This window comes from Symphalangus syndactylus, chromosome 24 (assembly GCF_028878055.3).
Source record: "Symphalangus syndactylus isolate Jambi chromosome 24, NHGRI_mSymSyn1-v2.1_pri, whole genome shotgun sequence".
In the NCBI taxonomy this organism is placed as follows: Eukaryota; Metazoa; Chordata; class Mammalia; order Primates; family Hylobatidae; genus Symphalangus; species Symphalangus syndactylus.
In genome coordinates, this window is record NC_072446.2 from 21,066,765 (window position 1) to 21,081,554 (window position 14,790).

The following is a 14,790-nucleotide window of genomic DNA, read 5'->3' on the forward strand; positions in this document are numbered from 1 at the left end:
TTCTCAATGTACCTGAAGATCATTACATGTTAGCACTGAAAGACAACCTTCAAGATGATTTCTTCCAAGAACTGATACCAGAAAAGAGGCCCTTAATTGCCACAAGTCACCCAGCCATAGATGAGAAAATATGAATGAAAGTTAACATTGATTGCTCGTGACATGCTTTGTACATAGCCTACTTGATCCTGCCAACAGCCTGGTGAGGTGTGCAGGGTCAGGAGCCCCATTTACAGATGATGAAACTGAGGCCTGGAGATGTAAAGTAACTTTTCTGCCATGACACATTAAGTGCTGATGCCAGGATGTAAACCCAGGTGGTTGGACTCCAGGGCTCAGACTCTTGATCTCAGTGTTACACTGGTTCTACACAAGAGGAATACGGACAGAAGATGTGAAAAGCACTTGTATGGCTTCTTAAAAAAATAATCAACAAGAAAAAGCCCAACTTCAAAGATCAACTTGAAGAAGGCTTGCATATTTTAATCCCATACTTCCAGACCCAGCTCCTATATGATGGTGGGGATGGGAATGCTGATAGGGAGCCCGTGGCTGGGTTGACATGTCCGTCCAGGGGACCAGAAGCTGGAAGTTGAGAGTGGAGAGGGGCAGGTGAGAGCAGAGAAGGGAAGGTTCATGCCTCCAGCCCCCAAAGGAAGGGACAAAATGATCCAGGTTTTTTATTCAAAGACCCCATGGGGGACCGTGAGTAGAGGGGGCTGGGGTGCAGCATTTGGTCCTGAGTCCTGTTAGGCTAATGTGCTTTGCCTCTGATCTCTCCACGCTGGTTTCTAGGGCTTCCTCAGGGTTTCAAATGTGGACATGGTAATTGGAAACAAATCTAGCATGTTTCGGGCCATCAAGTCTCTCTTGAGTGAGCATGCTTGCTATGTGGTAGATATGTCTGTTTTTAATTTTCAGTGATGTGAGAAATATAGAATGACTTGATTCTTAATTTAGAACACTGAGAGAGCCTGACTTGTTTGGTTTTCAAGCCTGTCCAGAATGTCTAATTCTCTTTTTATGGTTCCCTGTGTAATTTCAAAATGTGCCACTATCAGCAGGGCGGCTGATCACAGTGGCCTCCTGCTGGACTGAAGACACATCCAGCCAGTGGGATCCCAGCTGGGTCAGAAAGCAGGCGCAGGGCTCCTTCTTCATCATACCTGGAGATGCTGTCACCTCTGTTTGGAACAGGGCAGCCCAGGTACCAGTTGTCCAACCAGCTGAGTCGGGCCCACACCGAGCAGGACAAGGCTCTGTGACACAATGGTCTCTGTGGGCCGGGAGGATTATTGCCCAAGCTGGAGAGAAGCTGGTGTGGGCGTATAACAGCTCTTTGTCATGGGAGAGGGGTAGATCTGGGGAGACTGCAGCTGCTCCAGCCCCTCCCATGATGTCACAGACTTTTCCTTCTAGCCTTGCTCACTCGTTGGACACCTGCGTGGTGCTCTAGGCATTGAGGCTGCACCATGAACAGGAAAGATGGGGTGCTGCCCCCAGGGGACTGACATTCTAGTGGGGAGGCAGCAAAGAACAAATAACTATCACGTGTGGGGTCAGGTGGAGGGAAGCGTCAGGTGGATGATGCAACTTAAGGCAGGGTGTGTGGAGGGAGAGTGGGAAGGGCGTGGGGTGTCACATTGGGGTGCGGCTGTCTGGGAAGGCTTCTCTGATGAGAGGTCACCTGAGGACAGGTTTGAATGAAGAGTGGGGTGAGCCCTGAGGGTCATGAGGGGAGAGCATTTCAAGCTGAGGGCATGATAAGTGTTGGGATGCAGGGACGGGCACATGCCTGGTGTGTGCCTGGCTCTCTTGAGGGTGACAAGGCCAGTGTGGCTGTCATGGGGGGCAGCAGGGAGGGAAGAAGGGTGGGTGGGAGATGGAGAAGCAGGGCCAGATCATATGGGATCTTCTGAGTCATGGTAAGGACTCGGGCTTTTTGATGCAAGGAAGATGTTTGCTGTTGGGTAGATTTTAGCAGAGGTGGCATAAGCTCTAACTTACCATTTTAAGGATCTTTCTAGCTGGATTGCTATGTGAAGAAGACTGTGTAGGTGGAGGGAGAGGGGTGGGCAAGGAGACTGGGTCCCCTCTTTGACCAGGGCACTAGAGTGGAAATGATGGGAGGAGTCACAGGTGGCAAATTTGAGTGGGATTTAGGGAATGAAATTGACGGGGCTTTGAGATGGATCTAATATGGGATGGAGGCAGAGAGAGGTACCAAGAATTAGGGTTTTTATTGAAGTGATTAACACACAGTCATGGCTTGTTGGAATGGGTGAGAGTCAAGTCATGGATGAAGTGTGCCTGGTCTGCTTGTGTGTGTGTCTGTGTGTTGGGGGGAGTGGAAGGGGGGGTTAGGATGGCAGGTACGTGCTGCAACTTTTGCACCCCAAAATAAATACTGAATTGGGATCCATGTGTGTTTGTAAAAAAATTTTCTCCCCACGTGCTGCATGGCCATGGGGAATTGCAGTCCTCTTCCCCGGCACCCTCCCGCTCGGCCTTCTCCCCCACCCTGAGCTTTTTCTTTCTTTCAGAGTGAAATCTTTGAGGATGATAGCAATTTCCTAATATTTCAAATTCAACAAAAATGCTACTTAACATCATTAATGTTTTATTTTAGTAAAATTCAAAACAGTTTGGCCCGTTGCCATTTTGAAAATCAGTCTCACATTTTGGATTGGAATCGTCCAACTAAGAGTATTTAAAAAGCCCTGAGTAGAGTTGATAGCAGAGTCGTTTTCAGAGACGTGCCACTTGCAAGGGTTCTTATTGCAGTGTTTGTAATGGGGGAAAGTTGGGAACCATCTAAATGCGCAACTGGCTGCAGGGATCCACAGGCAGAAAGGGCACGCAAGGGCTGGGGCCGGAGTGTGGGAAGAGAGGCACCAGGGGGCCAAATGTAGAGTGGGACTCACTCTCAGGTGCCCACCTTGCATTTGCTGGACCTTGATAGTGAATGCCCCCTCAGATCGTGTGTCCTGGGGACCTCACTGGCCTTGGGCTAGTCCGAACCCTGGGATATGCCATGTAGTTCTTTGAGATTCTCATAAAGCAAGATTCAATGACAAGAACACATGACCGTCTTAGTCAATGGAGACAATACATAAACTTGAATGCCAATATGTTGATCTATATGCCTGGAAGAAAAGTCCGAAAGGGTAGATAACTCCAGTTAGGGGGATGAGCTTTAATGATCTCTTGTACAGAATGGTGACTATAGTAAATAATCATTGTCTGTATTTCAAAATTGCTAAGAGTAGACCTGAAATGTTTTTACCACCAAACGATAAGTATGTGAGGTGATGGAGATGTTAATTAGCTTGATTTAATCATTCTGCAATGTAAATACATATTAAAGCATCACACATTGTACCCCATAAATATATAAAATTGCTATTTGTCAATTAAGAGGAAAAATAAAATGAGTAATAAAACTGTTTGGAATGAAAGAAAAGTTTGGAAGGATGTACACTCAAATGCTTACCTATTTTCAAGGGGTATTCTCTTTGTAATTTATCTTGTCTATTTTTTCCTGCAATGAGTGAACTCTTAGTACTTTACACCAAAAAAAAAAAAAAAAAAGGAGCAGCAAGAATCAACAGATATTGATGCCTTTTTATCTTTGTGTCAGGACAGTTAAGTTGCTACTAAGAATAGGCAGATCTTGAATTTGGTGGCAGGTAGGGGGTGAATCTGAACAGCTTTCTCTTTGACGCTGAGGGTCTTTGACATGTGGAGGCCATGTTTATGCGTCTCTGGGTTCTTATTGCTGAGCTGGTGGGGTGGATTTGCCTGTCTTAAAATGCATAGGCCAGACTTGGGGGGCTGGGGGTGGGGGGATTTTGCCTTTTTCTGAATCAGGAATCAGCCATACAACAGAAGAAACAAACAGGGCCAATGGAGGTGTTGCCACCTGATCACTTATGACCCGTAGGATAGTGAGCAAGTTACTTAACCTGGTTGAGCCTCACTGTTCGCATCTAAAAATGGGATAACACTGCTCTTCTCTGAGCATTGTTGTGGGGATTACATTAGCTATGTTTGCAAGCGATCCCAATACACTGTATAGAAAGGTCTTCACCTATGGAGGGTGCAAAGTTTTCCTTGTGATGAGGTTGGATGGCGTCATTTATATAGCTAACTGTGGTAGGATGTCTAAATCACACATCATTCCTCAGATCTGGTTTTTCAAGTAGCTGAGCTGACAAGGGGGCAGAGTGGATTATTAATAGAACGACGCCCCCAAGCCTGCAGTTGGCTTCTTGGGTCCCTTTGATGGGAGGGTTGGTGGATGGAAGTCGCACCAAGCTGCAGCCTGGGCCCCCACCCCCACAGACGCCACAGACACTCCCCTCTCGTGCATTCAGCCCTTCATGGTGTGCACTAGAAGCACTACTTCTTCCTGGAACCTTTTCAACCGCCTGGGAAATTACAAGAAGCAGAAAACTTTCGCTCTCACCTTGGCTGCAGGAAGTGGCGTTTCCTTTGCTTGGGAGGCCAGTGACGTGGAGCTTCTGTATTGCAGAATGTGTCTGCTGTGCCCGGAGTGTGATCCGGCTGGTCCAGGCCACCGAGAAGACCTCACCTTTGGAGAAGCCTGAAAAGGCCACCCCAAAGCCTTCTGACCGAGGTCTCCCGAAAATGGGGATGGTGGGGAGTTTGGAACCTGAAGGGCAGATCATGTCATCTCAAAACATCAAGTTCTATTTGCAAAACCCAAATCACTGAGTTTTTGGAGAAGCAAGTAAATGGCTATCTGTTGTTCTCATCAGACCTCCAGGGACCTGGCAAGGAAGGCTCTTCCAGAATGAGGCAGCTGAGCAGTTGGGATTCTGGGCACATTCTGTACCTTTTGCAGGAGGGGAGGATGGAGGGCGGATGGGAAGTATTCCTTTCATGAAAGATGGCGAGGTTTCTTCACCTGGCCCCTCTTTCCTCTGACACTCCAAGCCAGCGACTGTTGAGCCAGCCCACTGAGAAGACTGGAATTAGTGCCCGGGCTTTCCCGTATGGGAGGCCTTCACGTTGATTCTCACTTTGTTCACATTCATTCTTCACCCTTCCATTCAGTTCTGTAATATCACCTCCCTGTTTCGATTTGCGTCATCCTCTGATGACAAGGAAAGTTCTCGTTTCATGGGTACCTACCGTGTGCTGTGCTTTGGTGCCCAACAAAGGTCACCTTATTTCGCCTTTCAGAAGAGGCCTGCAGGGTGGGTGGTGATGTCCCCCTTTTATCTGAGCATATGGAAACTCAGGGGTGGAGTGATTGCTCACAGTCACACAGCCATCGAGAAGCAGAGCTGGCATCGAAATTGAGATATGTCTGACCCAAAGTAAAAAAGTTTGTGCTTTCAGCTATACCACACTGCTTTCTGGTGTTACCCGGGAAGGCGGGGAAGGGACCCTCACCAGTGCCAGGTGGATTCTGTCTGCTCACATTGTATGAGCCAGACCAGCTCAACCCAGAGGCTGCTCTTCAACTCAGAGAGGTCATTCTTGGCTTTCCTAAAGAGGTTTTTCTCTCAAGGAACTACCGTTTTTGTTTGTTTAGGTTGCTGTTTGTTTCTCTCCCTTCGTCTCCCTCTGTGCCCCTTCCTTTCTCCCTCCTTCCTCCCCCACTCTCTCTCCTATGCGGCAGGAAGCACATTCTATTTTTTTATTTTTTTTGAGACAGAGTCTTGCTTTGTCACCCAGGCTGGAGTGCAGTGGTGCAATATCGGCTCACTGCCACCTCCAACCCCCAGGTTCAAGTGATTCTCCTGCCTTGGTCCCCTGAGTAGCTGGGATTACAGGCACGTGCCACCACACCTGGCTAATTTTTATATTTTTCACAGAGACGGGGTTTCGCCATGTTGCCGAGGCTGGTCTTGAACTCCTGACGTCAAGTGATCTGCCCACCTCAGCCTCCCAAAGTGCTGGGATTACAGGCATGAGCCACCATGCCTGGCCCCAGGAAGCACATTCTTGATGTTGCACCTTAGCACTTGCTTATTTTCCCTTTGAGGACCTGCCCTTTCTGACCTGTAGTCAGAGAGCAGGGTGGAATCCACCAGGCGCTGAGGACAGGGAGAGGGTGGCAGGGAAGCGGGTGGGTTCGGAGCCTGAGAGGCTGGAGTTTGGAGCCTGGCTCTGCCCTGTGCTCACTGTGTTGACTGGGACAAGTTGCCTGACCTTAGCAGCCTCAGTTTCCTCACCTGTAAAATGTGGGTAGCAGTGAGCCCATCTTACATGGAATTATTGTGAGATGTGTAAAACATCAAGTGTGGTGTGCGGCATGAGGGAAACAGATGCTTTCACTGCTGCATTACTGTTTTTTGTTGGTTTATTTGTTTGAGACAGGGTCATGCTCTGCTACCCAGGCTGGAGTGCAGTGGCATGATTGTGGCTCACTGTAGCCTCAAACTCCTGGGCTCAACTGATCCTCTCGCTTCAGCCCCACAAAGCAGCTGAGACTACAGACGTGCGACACTATGCCTAGCTAATTTTTGCATTTTTTTTGGTGGAGACAGGTCAGGCCATGTTGTCCACGCTGGTCTTGAGCTTCTGGGCTCAAGAGATCCACCCACCTTGGCCTCCCAATGTGCTGGGATTACAAGCGTGAGCCATCATGCCTGGCGCTGCATTACTGTTGATGGTGACAGATTATTCAACAAATGTTCATTGACCATGCTAACAAAATAGCAAGGTTCCTACTGCTGTGAAACTCACGTTCAGGCAGGAGAGAGAGGTGTTCAGCAAATAACTAACTAAACAAGGAAATTTCAGATGTTAATGAAGTAAATATTCCAGTGATGTGCTAGTAAATGCTTAACATCCAATTTTCCAGGAGTAAAAAAAAGCCCTGATTTATAGCATTTGTCAGTTTTTGTGGTGTAAGTATTCCCACGATGGCTGGAAATGTACATGCCAAAGTGACCAAAGTGGTGTCAACTGGCTCTTAAAATTCCTATAGGTTTAATGATTGGTTCTTGTAACGCCTAAAGAGCTGGCTTTAGCATTGAACGTATCTAATCTGGTTCAGGAAAAACCTGAAGATCTGAAACCCAGATGTGCTAGTGGAAGAGTATTCTAGGCGGAGAAATGGCTTGTGCAAAGGCCCTGAGGTCAGAAAGACCTTGGTGTGTTCAGGGAACAGGAGGATGGCTGGTTGTTGGCAGGAGCCTAGTGGGGTGGTGGAGGAGAAGGCAGAGGCTGGGCCGTTGGAAGGCTCTTAGACTATCACGCAGAGTTCGGATTTTATTCTAAGGCCACAGGAAGTCTTTGGAGGGTTGTAGGCAGGGGAGTATCCGGATCTGATTTGCATTTTTAAAAGATCATTGAGCTGTTCTGTGAAAGACCAGCCAAAGGTAAGCTAGGCAGTCAGTGCTGGTCACTCCAGTGAGGGTTGATGGTGGCTCGGGCAGGTGTGCCAACAAGAGAGGGGATGGAAATGGCCGGATTCACGTGGAGCTGTAGGGACACGATAGATTTTATCTCCAGGTGTTCCCTGCCTGTTTACCTTGAGTACACCCAGCAGGCGATTTCTGCTCTTCTGTCATTGAAGAGGAAACAGCTCCACATCATCAGGGCTCACCCTCCATTCTACTTTTCTTCTTGATACCAACTCTTGATAAATCCAGGAGAGGAGATGAGGAAATATATTTGTCTTGGGCTCAAATGCAAAGCAAAAACAACAAAAACAAAATCTCTTCTCAATGCTGCCCTTCTTTTGATTTTTGTTACTGAGTACAGTAGCTGTTCTTCAGATAAGGGGCTTCTGACTTGGATTTCCATCTTGGCCCAAGGCCGCCTGTCAGGTGTGTGTCAGACACTTATGTAAGTGTCTGGCAGATTATGAAAAAGGTGATCATCTAGCACAGTTCCACTCCCAGCCTCTCTGTTTGGTTTTTAGAAGGGGACATGAGCATGCCATCTTTCTAGACCGGCATTGTTCAATAGGACTTTCTGTGATGATGGAAACGTTCTGTGTCTGTGCTGTTTGTTCATTGTGGCTGCCGCTAGCCACATGTGGCTTCTGAGCACCGAAATGTGGCTAGTGCACCTGAAAAACTGAATTTTCAATTTTACTTAATTTTAATTAATATATACACGTGGTTAGTGGCTCTTGCATTAGATAGCACAATTCTAGACCATATGTAATCATTCATCACCCTGCAACTTTGCCTTTTAGCAGGTGACTGGAGATCCTACTGAAGGATCTCCAGAGCAGAGTGGGCTCTTTGTGCGTTGCCACTTGTAGTCTCACTCAATTAGTGGAGAAAGGAATAGAGGCACAGAAAGATTAAATGATTTGTCTAGTGTTTCTCCACTCAGTGACAAGACAGGAACACATCAAACTCTAGATCAATGTCCTTTTGTCTCTTGTTATTTTATATATATACACACACACACACACACACACACACCCCACACACATATATGTATATATATGTGTATATATATACATATATGTATATATATGTGTATATATATATATATATGTATATATATATATAGTTTAAATATTTCACAGGTTTCTAGGAATCTATTCTTCCTATAACATGGCATATAAAGTCAAAGTCCTCTTTGATCACCTTCTCATTCTTGAGCTTCTTCTCCATTCACAGAGGTGATGATGTGGTCAGTTTGGAGCACATCCTTTCACACCTTTTTCTATTATAACTGGATGGATGGAAAACATTCTGCATTTTTTTAAGTTGTATCATGCTGTATGTATTTTTCTACACATTGCTTTTGTTTTACAACAGTGTGTCCTAGATCTTTCTGGGTTGGTTCATAGACTTCTACCTTACTATTTTTTAAAGTGCTTCTTAGTGTATCATAGCCTAGGCATGTCCTATTAGTAGTCAGGCTATTGATGTAACTTATTGTTCATTATTCTGTTTGTTTTTGTAAACATTTTTGTACGTGTCTCCTGCATATACAATGTTTCTCTAGGGTGCATACCGGGAGGTGGAATTACTGGGTCAAAGAGTGTTTATTTATGTAGTTTTACTAAAGCTGTTGCTCTAATACTCTTTAAAATAGTTATTCCAGTTTATATTGCTCTCATCTGCATAAAAGTGCCTGTTCCCCCACAATCTCCAAAATACTTGATATTCTCAAATATCTACATGTGTGCCAATCTAACAGGTGAAAAGTGGTATCTCATGGCTGTCTAATTTGCATTTTTCTGTTTAGAAGTCAAACTGGTCATTTGTTTTCTCTGAATTTCCTGTTCAAATATCTTACTCACTTTTTTCTGTTGGATAGCCTTATTAATTCACTCATCAAATATGTACTAGAATGCCTACTATGTGCCAAGCATTATTCTAGGTGCTAGAGATTTGGTGGCAAATTAACCAGACAAACATCCCTGCTCTCAGAGAGGTGACAGTTTAGTTCTGGGAGAAAGACTTAGGCAAAATGAATCAAGAAAATATATAGTGTGTTGGACTGGATAAAAAGTAGGAGAGGGAGACAGGGAAAGCCATTGGGGTTAGGATTCAATTCTAAATAGATGGCCAGGGAATCTTTTACTTACTATAGGCATTCTTCATATATTCTATGTGCTAATCTTTTATGTGTTATATGTTGCACGTATTTTCTTTCAGTCTTTAACTTATCTTTTGACTTAGACTATGGCATTTTTGTCACACTCTTTTTTAAAGTTACACAATCAAACTTTGTTCATTGGAATATAGTCATATAAGAAGTGACAGTTCTACGTGGACACAGGAAGGGGAACATCACACACTGGGGCCTGTTGTGGGGTGGGGGGAGGGGGAGGGATAGCATTAGGAGATATACCTAATGTTAAGTGACGAGTTAATGGATGCAGCACACCAACATGGCACATGTATACATATGTAACTAACCTGCACGTTGTGCACATGTACCCTACAACTTAAAGTATAAAAAAAAAAAGAAGTGACAGTTCTTTCTTCTGATCTTCCCAGGCTATCACTATCAAGAGCTCTATGTTTGTCCTTTCAGTTTATTTGCAGTTCATTTCAATTATCCTCACTGCTATGCAACACTCCTTCCACCCTCAGTCATCAATTAAGCATAATTTCTGGCTGTTTCTCCATAAATGCAATTCTGACTTACTGTATTCTTTCTAGTGGCCACTTAATATTCAGTGTTAGAGGGGGGATCCCTGTGATTTATCCAAGCGTTACTGTCTTGCTGGACATCAAGGTTGTCTCCAGTTCTCCATTCTTCCAGATGCTGCAGAAATCCCATACTCTCTCTGCTGCCCATGAGCTCTCTGGTCTTTTTTTGTTTATTGGATTAGAGCCACCACACCCCGCATCTTAATGATTTTGTTTTCTGCCCCACCAGCTCCATGGCTACATGGAAAACAAGCCTCTGGGACTTCAGATCTTCATTGGGACAGCTGATGAGAGGATCCTTAAGCCGCACGCCTTCTACCAGGTGCACCGAATCACGGGGAAAACTGTCACCACCACCAGCTATGAGAAGATTGTGGGCAACACCAAAGTCCTGGAGATCCCCCTGGAACCCAAAAACAACATGAGGGCAACGTAAGGGCTGGGAGCTGAGGGCGGTGGGTCTTCATGGAGAAGCGAGCCAGGGGTAGGTGGCAGGGATTTGGGAGAGGGGACTCTACGGAACTGATGGAGGCAGCTGTTGATGTCAGTTCTCAGTCTGTGATCCATCGACCCATTGTGATTTCTGTTTTAAATGTTTCCATTTTAAAAGCATAATATGTAGGCCGGGCGTGGTGGCTCATGCCTGTAATCCTAGCGCTTTGGAAGGCTGAGGCGGGTGGATCACTTGAGATCAGGAATTCAAGACCAGCCTGGCCAGCATGGTGAAACCCCATCTCTATTAAACATACAAAAATTAGCTGGGTATGGTGGCAGGCACCTGTAATCCCAGATACTCTGGAGGCTGAGGCAGGAGAATTGCTTGAACTTGATGGGGGGAGGTTGCAGTGAGCCGAGCTCACACTACTGCACTCCAGCCTGAGTGACAGAGTAAGACTGTCCCAAAAAAAAAAAAAGTATGTCAGTATTTGCATGTGTCTTCGGAGGAAGAACTCGTGAATCTTTGTGTTATGTTGCATGGGATCAGGTTAAATTTACTTATATTTAAAAAATTAATTTGACCTAGAGAGATCATTAAGTAATGATGCAGAGAGGCCCAAATTCACAAAGCTAATATGCTTGTGGCTAAAATCTGGGAACCATTGCACATGTTTTGGGGTTAAAAAAACCTTTGGATGGGAAAATAAATTCAAACTTACAGAAATACTGCAAGAAGTGTACAAAGAACTCCTGAATCCTGCCCCCTCGGCTTTCCCAGGCATTAACATGCTTCACCTGTGCTCCAGCACTTTCTTTCCCACCTCTCCATTTTTTCCTGAACTGTTTGAGAGGTAGTTGCAGACTTTATGCCCCTTTACTTTTAAATACTTCAGGATGCATTTCCTAAGAGCAAGGATGCTCTCTTACACAATCACAGTACATTTATTCAATTCAAGAGATTTCACGTTGATTCACTACTCTTATCTATTGAATAGGCCACAATCAATATTCCCCAGTTACATAGAGTTTTTCAGATGTTTTTGAGAGTAGAAGCGTTGGCACGAAAAATCTCCCTAGAGAAGTAATTTTCACTGGGGAATTTCTCTAATTGCTTTTGTTAAGTATTTTTACCCCCATCTTGGTATACATTCCTGGCTGAAATGCTTATGTGAGTGTATTGCAGTTTCCCCCCAGTGACTGGCTGTAGAATTATTTTGGCTGCCTAAGGCAGTTTTGGGGGTGATCTTTCCTGCTCCTGAAGGTAGTTGGTGACAATGGGGTTCTTAACATCCTGGCAGCATCGACTGTGCGGGGATCTTGAAGCTTAGAAACGCCGACATTGAGCTGCGGAAAGGCGAGACGGACATTGGAAGAAAGAACACGCGGGTGAGGCTGGTTTTCCGAGTTCACATCCCAGAGTCCAGTGGCAGAATCGTCTCTTTACAGACTGCATCTAACCCCATCGAGTGCTGTAAGTTGGGCCCTGGGGCCCGGTCTTTCTTCGGAAAGCGTAGGGCACATGGGCTTCCCCTGGGAGCAATGTATTCTAGGCGAGGTACCCGGGGTGGCCTGAGGGAATGTGTGGGACCCACAGGGTTACACTGGCCTGAGATGACCAGAGGGGCCAGAGACAGAGCACATTACAGTGTTCTCTTGCTGCTTCTATTGACTTCTGGAAGGTTTTGCGGCCTCACAGGAAATTTAAAAATAATAGGGCCAATAAGTAGCCTAAAGCTTCCTTTAGAAGACTTGAAATGTGTAAATATCATTCTGGTCTCAAAGGATAGATGCATTTGGAGTGAGTTTGCTGTACATGGTGCCCTTTTTTCTTTTCCTTCTTTATTCTTTCAATAATAATAACAAACCACAGCAGCTCTCACTCATTGAGCTTTGACTCTGCTGGTCACAGTGTTAAGTACTCAGCATGAATATTCACAGCAATCCCTGGCACTAGCTGGTGTCAGTGTGCCCATTTTACAGATGAGGAGGTAGAGTCACAAGGGGGTAAATTGTGCACACAACCAAAGAGTAGCAGGGTTGGGATTGGAACCGGGGCTTTTGCACGTGGGAGCCATGCCCTGTCCCCCACCCATAGCCCATCTCTGCATGTTGACTGAGGTCTATTTTGTATCCTGCACTATGCCAGGGGTTGGGGATCCATAGATGAGCAGGACACTTTCTCGGGGTGAACTTACGATCTGGAGAGGATAAGGACACCTAGACAGATGGTTGCATCATTGCAGAAGATTTTCAGAATCTGATATGAAGTGACCAGGATCTGCTATTTGGAAGGACACTGAGCAGAAACCTGGCACATTTCTACCAGGTTTCAAAAGAATAAGTAGCTTTGAGCTCATTCTTACGTACTTTATACCTCAGTTTAAAGTCTACCTATATGTTAACACAGTTTTGTAGTTAATCTCTGCAATTAGATGTGACAACACTTATTATCTGCTCAGTGTTTGAAAGTTTAAAAGTTACTTTAGAAAGCATAAAGAAGAGGCCAGGCGCAGTGGCTCACACCTGTAATCCTAGCACTTTGGTGGATCACTTGAGGTCAGGAGTTCAAGACCAGCCTGGCCAACATGGTGAAACCCCATCTCTACTAAAAATACAAAATTAGCCGGGCATGGTGGTGCGCGCCTGTAATTCCAACTACTTGGGAGGCTGAGGCAGGAGAATCACTTGAATCCGGAAGGTGGAGGTTGTGGTGAGCTGAGATCGCGCCAATGCACTCCAGCCTGGGCAACAGAGTGAGACCCTGTCTCAAAAAAAAAAAAGAGCGTAAAGAAGAAGAAAATAAGCATTGTTCCAGAAACAAAAACTGTTTCTATTATTTTAAAGTCTCTTTCTTCTAAGAACATTTGGTTTTATGCTGTTTTAATCATGTTCCATATTAAATTATGGTTCAGGATTTTTTTTTCCTTTTTGCTGGACATTTTACCATAACTAGGTGTCACAATATCAACTTCCTACAGAGGCCAGGGAGGTTGTCAAAATGAATGGGGTAGGTTGGGTGGCAGACATCAGGGAATAGTGGAGATTGGGGACATTTGCTACCTAAATGTGCTGCTGCTACTCAACTGCAGCCAATATTTCCACGTGGGAATATAGACTCAATGTGATCAAATAATTTGGTTATTTTATTAAGAAGGAGTCTCACTCTCTGATCCAGGCTGGAGTGCCGTGGTGCGATCTCAGCTCACTGCAACTTCTACCTCCCGGGTTCAAGTGATTCTCCTGCCTCAGCCCTCCAAGTAACTGGGATTACAGGCACCCACTACCATGCCTGGCTAATTGTATTTTTTAGTAGAGACATGGTTTTGCCATGTTGGCCAGGCTGGTCTCGAACTCCTGACCTCAGATGATCCACCTACCTCAGCCTCCCAAAGTGCTGGGATCACAGGCGTGAGCCACCACACCTGGCCTATTTTATTTTAAGTTCCAGGGTACATGTGTAGGACGTGCAGGTTTGTTACACAGGTAAACTTGTGCCATCGTGTTTTGCTGCGTCTATCAACTAGCGCTGGAAATCTTACGGTTTTTAAAAATAAACCAAAAAATATCCTGATTTAAAAAAATGGTAAAAAAATCAAAATGCTCTGCGGTCAGAAAATATCTACAGATAGCTTCTGTTAATAAGAGATAGTCTTAAGACTAACATGCAAAGGGAAAGCGTGTTTTCTGCAGAAGAGGTTGGGAAAGCCTAGCCTTCATGGTGAAAAGTCAGGAAGGAGAGAGGATGGTCCCTTCTTTGGGAGAGTAGCCAGAACTTGGTCTTGATTGGTCTTTGGAAATGAATGAAGAGTCACTCTAATTTCTTTCAGCCTTTTGAGTCAAGATGTGGATCAGTCTGAATTGGTGGTGAGCTTGTATTCTGATCTTAGAAGAGAAAGACCCAATAGTAGATACCAAGGGAAAACACGTTGAAAACCCCATTACTAGAAATATTGGAATTCTCCTGCTCAGCTCAGTAGACCCCACTCCTGTCCATCAAATGCTGGTCATGGCGGCTGCCCCACCAAGGTCTTGGTTTTGAACCTCTCAAGATGTTTTTGGAAGGAAACTTGCAGTGATTTGGGGGATTTTGAGCAGGTAAGGTCTCCCCTTTCTGGCAAATGACTCACTTTCCAGGATGAGACTGGGGTTTGTAGCAAGGTGGGGACAGGAGCCCCTGATCCTCCCTCTCTTCGGGTTTCTCAAGGCAACTTATCTTATGTCGATCTAAGACTTTGAGGATCATCAC

At 45.3% G+C, this 14,790-nt stretch overlaps 1 protein-coding gene across 8 annotated transcripts in view; it reads left to right on the plus strand.

Annotated features, from left to right (window-relative positions):
- NFATC2 (nuclear factor of activated T cells 2) overlaps window positions 1-14,790 on the plus strand; it is a 154,485-nt gene that overhangs the window by 58,283 nt on the left and 81,412 nt on the right. For all 8 annotated transcript variants that reach the window (XM_063634203.1, XM_055266585.2, XM_055266589.2 and 5 more), the window contains exons 4-5: window positions 10,336-10,538; window positions 11,843-12,015. In XM_063634203.1, coding sequence (XP_063490273.1) covers window positions 10,336-10,538; window positions 11,843-12,015 — 376 coding nt within the window. The remainder of the gene's footprint in view (window positions 1-10,335; window positions 10,539-11,842; window positions 12,016-14,790) is intronic.